This window comes from Astatotilapia calliptera, chromosome 13 (assembly GCF_900246225.1).
Source record: "Astatotilapia calliptera chromosome 13, fAstCal1.2, whole genome shotgun sequence".
Taxonomy (NCBI): domain Eukaryota; kingdom Metazoa; phylum Chordata; class Actinopteri; order Cichliformes; family Cichlidae; genus Astatotilapia; species Astatotilapia calliptera.
Window position 1 is genome coordinate 29088898 of NC_039314.1, and position 14233 is coordinate 29103130.

The 14233-nt window shown below is 44.5% G+C and overlaps 1 protein-coding gene across 2 annotated transcripts; it reads right to left on the reverse strand.

Moving 5' to 3' along the window:
- Window positions 1–3995: 3995 nt before the first annotated feature.
- Window positions 3996–13450, reverse strand: znf365 (zinc finger protein 365). 2 transcript variants are annotated; one of them, XM_026190632.1, is made up of 6 exons: window positions 13267–13450; window positions 11805–12466; window positions 11413–11722; window positions 10771–10942; window positions 10500–10546; window positions 3996–9288 (listed from the first exon to the last, which is right to left on the reverse strand). In XM_026190632.1, exons 2-6 carry the CDS (start codon window positions 12454–12456, stop codon window positions 9063–9065), a joined length of 1407 nt encoding a protein of 468 aa, XP_026046417.1. In that variant the 5' UTR covers window positions 12457–12466; window positions 13267–13450; the 3' UTR covers window positions 3996–9062. The 2 variants fall into 2 exon arrangements, with proteins under 2 accessions (XP_026046417.1, XP_026046416.1); XM_026190631.1 differs by having other exon boundaries at window positions 10500–10549.
- Between the last annotated feature and the right edge of the window lie 783 nt (window positions 13451–14233).

Here is a 14233-nt window from a genome sequence, read left to right on the forward strand (position 1 = left end):
TCAGCACCATCATATGGAAGAAGCTCCCTCTAACAGATCTTCATTTACACTGATCTATAAATCTGACAAGACACTGACAAACTGAAATGTCTAAACCACGGATGAGGCTCATTCAGCCCAATTTGACCTTAAACTCCACTTTTCTGTCTCAGATATCGTGATAGAAGAAAAAAAAAGTGAAATCCCAACAATACATCTCAGTTCTTCGATATGATAAAGAAATACTGTTGCAGTAAATGGATGAAATCTGTCAGCCTGATGTTTCTGGATTAAATGTTAAAAAATAAATGTGCAAAATTCCTGAAAAATGGTTCAAATTCCCAGATTCTCCTTAAATAATAAAGCAAAGGAAAAAGTCTTTTCTATGAAAAATATTACTTTTTTTCAGAGAGTAAAAAAGAAGGAACTTTTTACAATCATTTAAATTTTTATCCATTACCTAAAAACTTTAATGAAAATATTGAAAGTATTTTACTACCACTTATTTTAAAATCTGTGCCCTCCCTTCCAGAGCCACGCAGTGGGCCGGGCTGGACTCTTAGCGGTCCAATTCTGGCCCTCGGGCCATAGGTTCAGAACCCCTGGGCTTGTTTTTAATGAAGGAATCTTGACTTATTCCTAACAAAACACCGTAAAGACATTAAACCTGTTTACAGACTTTACGCCACTCTCTCGTTTCATTTCTGTGACTCTGCTGCACGTATGAGTCGCCTGTTTCTAAGCAGTTTGTAATGATTTATGGTGTTTACAGGACATAACCTGTAACGCAACGATGAGCGGGCGTGACAGAGGTTTAGAAACGTCTCCCGTCATCTACTGCGAGGATAACAGCCTGAACATTCACAGAAGGCATTCTGGGAAATGCAAGAATAGCAACCAAAGAAGTAGCGAAGGTGCCACACCTGTATTTATGTGAGAAGAGTGACACCAAGTGGCCAGATACGAGTACTACCATAAAACAGTTGGATAACTACAGGTCGGTTACTTTGGTTAACTCGAACAGAGACTTGGGAGAAGTTTTCCAACAGTCAGAAGACTTTCATGTTGGAAACGTTACATTCAAAAACACACAAATCTGCTTGTTTTCATCTTTTCCCAGCGTTTTCAGGCTTGCTTGAAATTTATTCTGAATGTGTGCATCTGGATGTTGGGGATCTGTAGGCCATGCTAGCTTTGCACTTACCTCTTCTTTTCGCAGGTACACTGTTATTAGGTCACACCTCATAATCTTTGAATGCAGGCGTTCCCAGTCCCATTGCCACAGGTGCACCATGGTCCACAGCTGCAATAAGTCAGCTCAACGAATTTCCTCCCTGATACGCTGTAAGTGGTTCAGTTGCAAAGCTGAAGTACAGCAGCTCAGCCAGTAAGTGTCAGACTAGAGTTACAGAGTGAGGTCACCGATTGCTGAGGTGCGTAAAAGTGACCAACCCTGGCTGACTCAGTAACTCCACAGCTGCAGAACTCCTCCGGCTTTAACATCAGCACAAAATCTGTGTTTCAGGAGCTTCATGACACGAGTCGTCTTAATATTAATGGGTTAGTTTTGCAATAAACTTTGGACAATTTAATGCTTCCAACATCTCTGCGACATCATGGCCGTGACAAAGTGAGGCTCATACAGGCTTGTTTGGTGAGGAAGAACTTGCACAGTGGGAGGTCATAAACCTGCAGGCGTACCACAAACAGCCAGCGGTTGGTAATGCACCCCTCGCTGCTTTTTTTAAATGTTCTAGAAATGTTGTCTCCTCGTATCGAGGGGCTCATTCATCATTATCACTTCTAATGTAGCAAATGTTCACAGACGGTGTCCTCTGCTATATAAAACACTGCATAGACACTGTTACAGCAGTCAAACGGATCCAGGCTTATCCCAACCCAGCCCTGGATGACCCGGGAGGTCAGGCAGCTGCTGAAGGAGAGGAACATTGCGTTCAGGTCTGGCAACAGGGATTACTACACCACAGCCCGATCCAACCTGAAGAGAGGCATCAGAGAGGCAAAGGGGGACTATAGGAGGAGGATCGAGGACCATTTGAAGAGTAATACCAGCCGGCAGGTGTGGCAAGGCATCCAGCACCTAACCAACTATAAGATCAATCTCGGAGCTGCGGACGGTGACCTGGAGCTGGCAGAGGAGCTGAATATCTTCTTTGCCCGCTTTGAGACCAGGGTACCGGAGGTATTGGAGCCACAGCAGCAACACGCCACCCATAGCAGCACCACCCTCACCCTGGAAGAGCACGAGGTGAGGCGCATGCTGCAGGCTGTTAACCCGAGGAAGGCGGCGGGTCCTGATGGTGTGCCAGGTCGAATATTGAGGGATTGTGCAGGACAGCTGGCTGGGATCTTCACCAGGATTTTCAACAAATCCCTCGCACAGGCGACTGTCCCACTCTGCCTGAAGTCCTCCACCATAGTCCCCTTGCCTAAGAAGCCCCACATCACCGGCCTGAATGACTACAGACCGGTGGCACTCACCCCAGTGGTAATGAAATGCTTTGAGAAGCTGGTCCGCAGACACATCACAGCAGCCCTGCCCCGCAGCCTGGATCCACACCAGTTTGCCTACAGAGCAAACCGGTCCACGGAAGACGCTGTAGCCACAGCACTCCATGCTGCATTAACTCACCTGGAAGAGCATGGTAGCTATGTGCGGATGCTCTTCGTGGATTACTGCTCAGCTTTTAACACCATCCTTCCACACAAACTGGTGGCCAAGCTACAAGACCTGGGGCTTCCATACAGCACCTGCATGTGGATCAACAGCTTCCTCTCGGGCCGTAGACAGAGAGTCAGAGTTGGCCATCACACATCCTCAGCCCTGAGTCTCAGCACTGGCTCACCACAGGGCTGTGTGCTCAGTCCACTGCTCTACTCTCTCTACACACACGACTGCACTCCTCGCCACCACAGCAACATCTTTGTGAAATTTGCAGATGACACCACAGTGGTGGGGCTCATTTCCAAGGGAGACGAGTCTACGTACAGAGACGAGGTGGAGCAGCTGACGTCATGGTGTAAGGCCAATAACCTCCTCCTCAACACTTCAAAAACCAAAGAACTCATAATAGACTTCAGAAGGAAAAAGGCAGAGATCCAACCACTATTCATAAATGGGGACTGTGTAGAAAGGGTGGCAAGCTTCCGCTTCCTGGGAGTCAATATAGAGGAGAACCTTTCCTGGAGTGTGAACACCTCCGAGCTGCTGAAAAAGGCCCAACAGAGACTGTACTTCCTGAGAATTCTCAGGAGGAATAACATCACACAGAGACTGCTGGTGTCCTTCTACAGAGCCACCATTGAGAGTGTTCTAACTTACTGCATATGCATCTGGTACACTAGCTGCACAGGGGCTCAGAGGAAAGCACTCCAAGGGATCATTAACACCGCCCAAAAGATCACTGGCTGCCCTCTCCCCACACTGGAAGTTCTACACAACGCCCACTGTTTTAAAAAGGCCCAAAACATCATAAAAGACACCTCACATCCTGGCCACTCCCTGTTCGAACTGTTGCCCTCAGGCAGACGGTACAGGGCAATCAGAGCAAGGACTAATAGACTCAAACACAGCTGTTATCCAACTGCAATAACACATCTGAATACTACAAAAAAATGTCCATCACGCCACTCTTGTGTTAATCTATGCACGGTCTGAAGCATGTGTGTGGGAATGTATGTGAATGTTTTACTGTTATATCTTATTAGTATTTTAAGTATTCTATCTATTTTATTTATTGAATTTTATTGTTTTATTTATATTTTGATATTGCTAGGGATGATGCAATGATCGGGGACCATTCTTCATTTCGTTGTTCTCATGACAATGACAATAAAGTTTCTGATTCTGATTGATTCTGATAACTTCATTATGTCATTAATCACTCATTAAACTTGCACAGCATGAACATGAAGCATGAAACTGACCCCCTTTTTAAGACTTCTGTTGAATGATCTTTTATAAAAGAAAAACAGACAAAACAGCAGATCTCGTCTTGGCGTCATATTTGTTCTTTAATCTTCGATGGCTATCACACATACCGACCGACGGGATTCAACATAAAGTGTTCCAGATCTTCACAGTATTGCATTTTTGCACAGTGTTTTTTTTTTAAGTTTGTTTTTTTACAGAGTACAGAGTTCTTGAGTGAAGGCACAAACCTAGAGATTACTTATGCAAATGAAATCCCTACGGACAAAAGTTGAGAAATCAAGAATATCAAACAGAACGCTGCTGCTAGAAGTTTTACGCAAACAGAAAAGCTAACGTCACCTCTACCACCTTACTGCAAGAAAGGCAGAGAGTCATATTCAAACAAACAATACATCAGGTACAATACTTTTCTTTTCTTGCACACTTGAACCGCCTCTTGCACATCGATCACCCCAAACATTTCAAAACTCTTTCAAACCTGTGCACGAACCCTGCTGATTGTCCGTTATACATCCCTCTTCCCATCGAAAGACATCCAACAGTGCCAAGCGAAGCTCTCTTGGATGGTTTAGTGCAACTCTCCTTCAAATACCATTAAAATAGACCTCGCTCTGCTACAAAAGTACACATGGTAGTACAAGATAACAGTATTTTATAGGATTTTTTTGCTACATATGAAGCATGCTTTCACAGTAACACAATAGCTACATATGTAGTAGTAGTAGTGGTAGTAGGGCTGCTTCATGCATCTTCTTCCATTTTCCAAATACAAAACAGGAAGCAGTTCAGAGTCGAACCCAACGCCCGCACACTTCCAAGAGATCTGCTGTTGTCTGAATAAAAAAACCCAAAACTTAAAGCTGGTACGTCATCCCTGACCGGCAGAGTAAAGTGGCATCCACACAGGAAGAGGAAGTCGCCAGAAACCTCGAGAAATTTCATGAAATTCAGCAACTTGTAGGTGGAGGAACCGCACGTGCACAGAGCCACTGAATGTTTACCAACGGGAGTGAAAAACCACTTATTGACTGTCACATGACCGTACAGCAGCAAATCACGAGCTACAAAGCCGTAATGTCTCCCAAGAATACCGTTATGTTTCATATCCAGAGACCTGCCAGACACCATACAGCAAGCTTCTACCAGGATATGAACACATTACCAGATGGCATACAGAGGATGACGTTGAACTGTTCATGATGAAGGTCTCCGATGGCCAGAGACAGATGGCAACTTACGGCAGGAAAAAGATGCTAAAAAAATGAGGCAAACTTCAGCCGAGAGAACATCTGAGAAGATCCGTCCACAGCATGAGATTAGTCATTAGTGTGGTGCTGGATGGTTTGGATCACTCCCCGATTCTAAGCTTAATGCCCATCAAGAGACGGGGTTTTTATGTCAACAACAGCAGTGCTCAGTGGTCGGTTTATCCAAACCTATCAGCATCAGGTTTCTCCAAGCGGCGAAATTCAAGAATACCGTTTCAGGGACACGAATCCAATTTTTGACCACAGGACATTAATATCAAAGATATACTCTACATTACTACCAAACGTCTCACATCTCAGTTTGATTCCAATGAAAACACAAACATATAATTGGCTTTAAATATATTCTAGTAAATCTGAAATTCAAAAAGGGTGCCTGGAAGCTCAATTCTCGAAGATCTGACAAGGTCAATCGAAAGTCAAATTCACACCGACTAACTGGAAAGAAAGAGAGAATAATAGATAATACAGATTTCATGCTGTAGCGCCTCAGCAGCAGCAGGGTAATATGCTTCCATAATTACATATTTCCAAGACGAATTTGCATGACATAATTTAGGAAATACTGAAATGTTTCCAGAACCTGCACCCTGTTAGACATAAAATGATTTCTATTTGCAAGTCATACAAAAGTCCTGTCAAGTTATAGTACTGTAGGACCACCACCTCCACTTGATGACATGTAACAGCTCTGTATATAAAATATCAACACCATCAACAAAACCTAAACCGACGACAGCAAAGATACAGTTTACACCAAATACTGCCTTTTTTACATTTACATTCTAACATTAGATGAGTGCAGAAATGTAAACGGATCGAGGAATGATTCTGTTAAACAAGCCGTCGTGAGTCGTTAAGAATACTGCAAATGGACTGTACGCATTCACGGCACTGTTAAGTCACTTTGGATGAAAGCGCTGACGTGACGTCATTCGTGTGTGATTGGAGAATCTCCACCCGTTTAGACGTGAAGGAGCGCGAGCTAAAGCCCGAAACGTCGGGACTTGAAGCACGGCGTCGCTTCACTGTGAGCTATAAATTAACTCATACATTCGTTAAGTGTGTGGCGTCCTCCAGACCTGGGCCAAAGCGCTCCTTCATGTACCTGGACAGCTATATTCAAAAAAGCAAGCCTCTCCAAATGCATCTGCACTTGTTGGGGACTATTTTCAATCATCTCCACTAAAGGGCGTCGGCTACGCCAACAAGCCTTCGGGTCTTTTTTCAGTTCAGATTGTCTGAAATGGGACAAACCGTCCAAAAAGTTGTGCTGTTTTAGTTTTTCTAAGTCCGCCACACCACTGATGAAATCCTGCTTTGGCAGCAGGTCGGTAAGTTTCTCACCGATGGATAGCATGACAGCTCCTTAGAAGTGAAGTTAAAACATCTTAGCAATGGGCGTCATCGTCTAGGACATGTGACATCATCTACAGACGTCGCAGTAATGACTCAGGACACGATATCGAGGTCCCGCATTTTGCCCTGCCCTCGGTGTTATGATAAGAGACAGGCAACCGAGCAGCTACAGATCATTTTACTCCAACAAGTGTCCACACCCAGAGTCCAGTGGGGTGGAGTCGAGATGGTGGCGGCACCACATCAAACCCACCGCTAAAATATCATCGCCCATTTCTGCAACATTTCGTCCTTATTTGAGTAGTGTAGAAGGAAGCGGTTTCCTCCATGTTTACTTATCACCTGTTGTCATCTTTCCTCTCTATGCATCAAAAGCAGATCGATCTTCGAAGGAAACTCCTCTCAGCTACATGCTGAACAGATTTGACCCGGGTCTGGCATCATCGAACTTGTGCCTGTGCTTTAAAAACCAAATCAGTGCTGACAAGGAGGCGTTACTGAAAATCAACTTCACTCAGAGCGTGTCCGAGGCTGGTGCCAAAAACCGCAGAAAGAAAGACGTTGTATGCTCAATAAAGGACAGTTCAAGCACAACCCAGTCGTGTGTGTGGGTCCTGTGTTACAGGACCATCCTAATTGCTCAAACCACCTCAGCCGATTCCTCTTCGTACAAACTAAACTGGTGGTCATCAACAGCTTACTGCAATCAACCACATCACCCTCAGTCTTATTATCACTTTACTCGGGAATGGGATTCTCAGATATACATTTTCCCAGATACGTTCACTGAAGAATCACCTCATTATGCTGGTGAAGAGGGCTGTGTGCCTCTGTGATCCTGGGAACATCACTGTTTGAGAAAAAAACCCTGCTAGAGTTTTCCAAGGCGAACAGGTCCCGGGTCTGTTTGGTTTTCTTTTCTGAGTAACCTCAATAAAAACTGACAACTAGAAGTGATAAACGTTGCCCAGAAGCTATCAAAGCCAAACCAGGGGTAATGGTGATGGGTGGAGCCCAAAAGAGCTGCAGTTGGGTATCACCTGAAATAGCCACGACTACAATGGCACTGAATTTGGTTCCATCAAGCAAAGAAAAAGGACTGTGGCTATGCAAACCCTTTACATACCAGGATCCTCCCTTGGAGAGGAATAGCCCAGACTATGAGCGGAAAAGGATTTAAACCAGACCTTTGAAGCAGCCTTGAAACATGGAACCAGTTGGGCACAGCCCAAAACAGTCAATGCTAGAAAGGATAGACAATAGAGTTGGGTGCACCATGCAAAGGCAAGGACCCAGGATTTCTCTTGGAATAGTAAGAATTTAGCTCCTTGTACCTCCTCCTTCAGCAGAAAGCCAAAGTTTCACTCGTGATGGGCTGTTAAGATGTGATTGAACAATAACAGACTAAACAAATCTTAAACTATCGAGATGGTCCCGGGTGATGATTTGGCTTAGAAAGCACAGGCAGAGACACGATAACTTGACTGATCAGGAGTTTTCGAGCGAACCAGGCCAGGATGTGAAGGTCTGACCAGAGGAGAGGACGTGTCATCAGGCGTCAAATTCAAATTCTGTGATCAGACGGGCATTAAATCATAAATCAACAGACGAATAGAAAGCACACCTTTGTACCTGAAGATAAAATGAACTATTATACTTAACAGACAGAATTCAGTTCTATGTTTCAATATCGAAGGTTTACCCAGTCATACATCCAAAGGAAAAAGAACCAAGTGTAACAGTTTACACTTCCACTCCAGTTTAATAATCTATGGAAAAGTACCAAAATTACAGCAATCAATTAAAAGTGGAATGTGTCTGATGCAAAGAGCTCATGGAGTCATATTTGTTATTGCTTTATGTTGTAAACCCTGTTCGGAGGAAGCAGCCATGATAATCTGTTATCATCTTCAGAATTATTTTATCCAATAGATTTTATGTAAAAGCTGGATGCACTGGGTCAAAAACCAAGTAAGCAGAACCTTTAATGGTGACATAGCCTTCTTCTTGTCATCAGACTCCGCCCCCTGCTGGCCATTAGAAAGAATGCAGGTTTAAGGCACTTCCACACTGGCACCACTTCTCAGACCTGGAAGCTACGTCCATCTTTTATATATAGTTTTCCCTCCATTATTATTAGAGACCACGGGTCATTTATGGAGTTTTCAGGAGGAGAAGCACTAAAGTATAAATAATTAAATATTTTTAAATAATCTGCCAGATACAAAAAATCCTTTTTAAAATCATTTTAGAAAATTTGGTCTAAATTTGCAATGACAAAAATATTCATGTCAAATTTATTACTGTTTAGTATTTGAATACTTAACTTTTGGACTCCTGGGAGTCAGACTAACAAATCCAGCTTTAAGATGAGAAGTGGTGTAAAAGAAGTCTGATGTTGATGGGAGCTACTTTTCCATAGGTTAACGTACTGGAATGAAGTCACCGTGTGATAAAGTCTTGCCCCCTGACACCCCTCCCTCTGGTCTTTCTCTGCTGGTCTAGTCCTCGTACCCAGCGGACCGGCGCCGCTGATGGTTCCAGATGTCGTCTCTGTGTTCAGGCCGGCAGAACAGCCGGGATGACTGAGCTAGGCGCTCCCGGTGTTCCCGCTCCCGATCTCGGTCTCCGCCTGGTTTGGAAAACGGAGGACGTCCGCCGAACTGGGACGAGGACTGAGTTCTGCTGTCAGCGAGACCAGACGAGGACAGCTGACCTCCTGCTGACCTGGAGACGAAACTCAGACATGAACGAACAAACAAACAAGAGAAGGAAGCTGTCATTTTAACTTCATATGATGGAAACACTCACGCCTCAATTACATTTTACACAGTAGGAGCGGGTAGCCAGTCACACTGATGATAAACCAGAACTGTCCCTGGTTGGTGTCCAGCCTGGAGACCATCAGCACCTCAAATGCTGCCTTTTCACCTGCATCACCGATGATCTCTTTAAGCTCAACAAATCCTTATGAGTTTGACACGAAACAAGAAAGAAAAATGCACCAAACATCCTTTTATGTTCAGCAACTTTACATCGAAGACACAAGAGTAACCCGATCAGGTAAGACATGAAAACTTTCAAAAATGACAAACTTCCATCTAACTGCAAAAACAGACAGAACCTGCTTTGCAACATTAGTCGGTTTTTACGGACACGCTGGACCGAACAGCTGGTCTCACACGACGAACAAAGTTCAACAAGAACCTTTGAAGATAAACAGCATCTGACCTGAGCGCACACAGAGAGAGTGTGGTAATCCCTCTGCAGTCACTGAGCGAAAGCACAAAGCATCCCATGTCGAGCCATGAATTAAACATGAGAACACCACAGAGAAACCCGACAGATGACACGAGAAAGCTCCTGGATGATTTTGACTTTGATTTAGACCAACAGCAGCAGATTACCTGCTCTGTCAGAGGCCAGTTCCTGCTGAGCAACAAACCTTTTTACACCTACACCCCATCGGTTATTGACGACTTTCCTCCCTCTCAGCTCAAATTCAAATGATTTGCAATAAAAAGCCAAGAGGAAAAGGAAACAGCTGCTGTAATGCTGCACTTTCAGAGGAACACATATGGATTCAAATCTACTTTATTTATATAGCACAAATTCACAACAACAGTCACCTGAGGGCACTTTATGATGTAATTATACAGAGAAAACCGCAACAATCAGACAAACCTGTATGAGAAAACACTTGGTGACAGTGGGAAGGAAAAACTCTTTTTTAACAGGAAGAAACCTCCAGTAGAACCAGGCTCAGAGAAGGGCGGCCAGAGTTTAATACGATTTTAAATCCTACATTTTTTAGCAGTATTTAATAATATAAGTATAAGGTTCAACCTGTTTGTGTCCAGTTAACACTTTAATATTTCTCCTTGATTTCAGTCTGAAAATTTGCTAATACTGTTTATTCAAAGTAACGATGGACTCACCTGCTCTTAGTTATTCTGTGAGGGCCGTTATCAGTTTTCTGCTGGTGCTGCTGAGGTCATAAAAATCACAAGAATCAGGCCTTCATCAGAGCAATAACCCACCACAGTAAAACATCATAACTGGAAAAGTCAGGATCAATTCAGTCTGTCAGTGTAAAAGTTATTTAAAAGCAGCTGAAAAAACAAACATAAAATGACATAAAGAAACACAAAGACTTACAAAACAACTAGAATAAATAAATGAATGAATAAAAACAACCAAAGACAGTACCTTGTAGTGGTTGCACTGTGGCGGACTACCGTTGACCTGGTAATACTCCACCAGCCTCTCGGCCAGAGCGATACGTCTCAGCAGATTCTCGATGAAATGCTGGATTCGAACTTTGCCGCACGTCTCCTGGCGAACCGCCGCCTCCAGAAACTTCTGGATGGTTAACACTTCCCTGCAAAGCAAAAATCACCCAATTCATAACTTAAATATACCATTCACCCCCAGCTATGCAAGAGAGGCAAAAGGGAAATAACGGGCTGCACCTTCAGATCCTGTCCATGAATATCATAAACAGGATCAGAGACAAGGAGCAACCCTGGAGTCCAGCACCATCCACCTGGCACATCCTCCAGACCAGCGGTCCCCAACCTTTTTTGCGCCATGGACCGTTTTATGGTCGACAATATTTTAACGGACCGGCGTTTAAGGTGTCGCGCATAAATACAACAAAATAAAACCAGTACTGGTACCAAAAAAAAAAGAAGATTTATTCTTAACAAACAAAAGAATAAATCCCTGAAAACATAAATTTCACCCCCGAACCTCAACTCTCGCGGCCCAGTACCAAACGACTCCGGTCCGTGGCGCGGGGGTTGGGGACCGCTGCTCCAGACCACATCAGTGAGATCCTGCCCGCCTCACCTCTCTCGCCGCTCCAGCTCATTCTCTGAGGCGTTGAGCTGCTCCCTCAACGCGGCAATAACCATCACAGCCACATCCACCTGTCGGCTAAGCGACCTCTCCTTGTCTGCAACTTCCTGCCTCTCCTGGGCCAGATGCTGTGAGTGAGCACGCTCACACAGGAGCTCCGTGTCGGTATGAGCCAGCTCGGTGCTCACCCTGGCCAGCCGGCGCTGCATGGTGCTATCGGCCGCCCTCAGAATGCTGGCCAGCCGCTGCCGCACTGCAGCCGAGGCTGCTGCCGTCTCCAAACCGGAGTAGGAGTTATGCTCTGGTAGGTGCAAACAAGACGAGACGTTACTGCAAAAAACAGATGTATTCTGATACTGCAACACTCTGCTCCAGAAACCCACCAGTCAGATCCAGATCCAGGTCCAGATCTGGGTCCGGTGGAGGGCCAAGTGGAGGGAACAGTATGTGATGGTGGTTGATGTGGTGATGGTCTGACTTTTTTGAGGAAGTTTTCAAATCCTCCTCATTTCTGCTTCCACTTCTCTCTTCACCCTCATCGTCCTCATCCTCCTCGTCTTCTTCCACATCTTCGTCTTCTGTCCCCACATCGATTTCCTCGTCCTCCTCCTCCTCCGCCTGCGTCCCTACCCCAACGCTCTGGGTGCGCCTCCTCGCAGACCCATATGAGTGGAGGTATCCGCTGTCTCTGCTGTCGCTGAGAGAGCGGACATGAGGTGGCCTCCCTGTACTTTGCTGCCCCCTACGCGTCGGGAGGCTCATGTCGTGCCACGGGATAGCTGCCGTCAGCGGGTCGGGGAGCTTCCCGGTAATGCTGAACCCTTCAGTGACCATGTCTGGTGAGCGATACGAGTGGCGGTACTCGAGGTGAGCGCGGAGGGAAGCCAAACTGTGGAAACGCTCTTGCTCGCCACAGCGGGGACAGCGGAAGGGGAGGTCACAGGGAGTGACAGTGTCCACAATCGCGCCGCAGGCCTGGCCGTTCCTCTCTAAAAGGAAGGATCCAGAACCTCGGGAACACAACTTCTGCTGCATCACCTTACACCTGAGAAGTACGGAGGGGATTAGTGCTGAAAGACTGAAGACCCTAATTTACTGACTACAAAAGCTGCATTAGCTCAAACACCCACTCCATAGACTCCCAGGTTAGAATGTCCAACTTTACAGCAGACACAAACTTGGTAACCTTTAGGGTGTCTAGAGATAACCCTGCCTGACCTCATCTGTCCATCACCACTGCAGACAACAAGGGGCTCAGATCAGACCCCTGATGTAAACCCACCTGTCAGCCCTTCACACACCCCACCTCATACATATCCTGCACCACCTTCACATACTTGACAGTCTATCATATGGTTTCTGTAGATCCACAAAGACACAGTGCAACATCACATCCTCGTTTCAATTCAGTTATTTAATTTATTTAAATGTGCAGTGCATTTCTTTTTTACAATAAAAAGACAAAAAAGATTATTATGGGCGATGAAAGCCTCATTTTACACAGCTTATTTGTTTTGGGGGTTTTAAACACATATACATAGTCATGTACACCTGGGCTAATGTTAAGTTTCTGTTACCTTGGAGGATTATTGTGTTTGTAGTTAATATAGACCGAAAATATGTGATTTTAAGTGAGCTCGGACCGGCTGAGCACAAACGGAGAGGACTTCCCCCTCGGTTCCCCCTCAGAGTCTGTTTGATCCCGAGTCTGAACAACAGGTACCTGTCGTTATCACAAAGCTGCACCGTTAGCTTTACCTGGCTGCAGCTGCTAGCCTAGCCAAGCGGGTTAGCAGAGACCGAAACAATCGCTGAATCACGGCGGAAGGATTTAAACTCTCTTACCGCGCGCAGCTTTAACGGCTGCCTTCAGATGACACTCCCAGATGACCCGTTACTGTCTGAAGGAGTCCGCTCGCAGCCCGACGCAAACAGCAGCCTGCATGATGTCATTCATTCAGGACACATAGGACCAGACAGCAAGCTAGCAGCGCCGCTGACCAGCCACATCCGGGAAAACGTTTCAAAATAAGATCAAATGCGTCACTTCCGTCCAGGGTGCGGGCGAAACTGTTGGTTTTGTTCATTTATTCATATTCAAGGTTTTTATTCTTTCTTTCTTTTTCCGTTTTAAACGTATTTATTAGAATTTTTCCTCTTTTTTTTTTACTTTTACTGCTGTCATATGACTGCTCAGGAAAAACCTGAAAGCTGGGATGGCGATGCATCACCACCAACAATGAGACTGACATGCACTGTGAAAACTAGTGCAGTAATCGGTGCATGAACAACTGCGGAACTTTTTCCAGCAAGTTGTAAGACTGTTGAACTCTGGCACTGCTCTGGAGCCTCTGAAATGTTCACTCTCTGCCTGAACATTTTCTTGTTTATAATAATAATAATGATAAAAGATTTTCTTATGTATACTAAATAAGACTGTAAATGTGTTTTCTGTTCTGTTGCTTTTGTGTCTTCACTCTTTTTGGTTTTCAGGTCTCGCTGGACTTGGGTGCAAATGTTCGTTTCATGTGAATACATGTGTAAGAATGACCAAAAAGAAAAAGCATTGAATCTGTCTTATTTAAAATGTTACTTATTTTTACTTTTTGTTATGTTTTATTTGTACCATTTCGAGCAATCTTTTATTTTTTACAAAAATAGCTTTTTATTATTTTATAACATTTTATATGAAGCTATTTTATTAGCTTCGTTTTGGCTACTGTAACACAATATCTTAACTTCTGGGGATAGATATCATTTTTATTTCTTTTTAGATACTTTGTTTATCTCAAAAGTGGAAAATTCCTTTGTA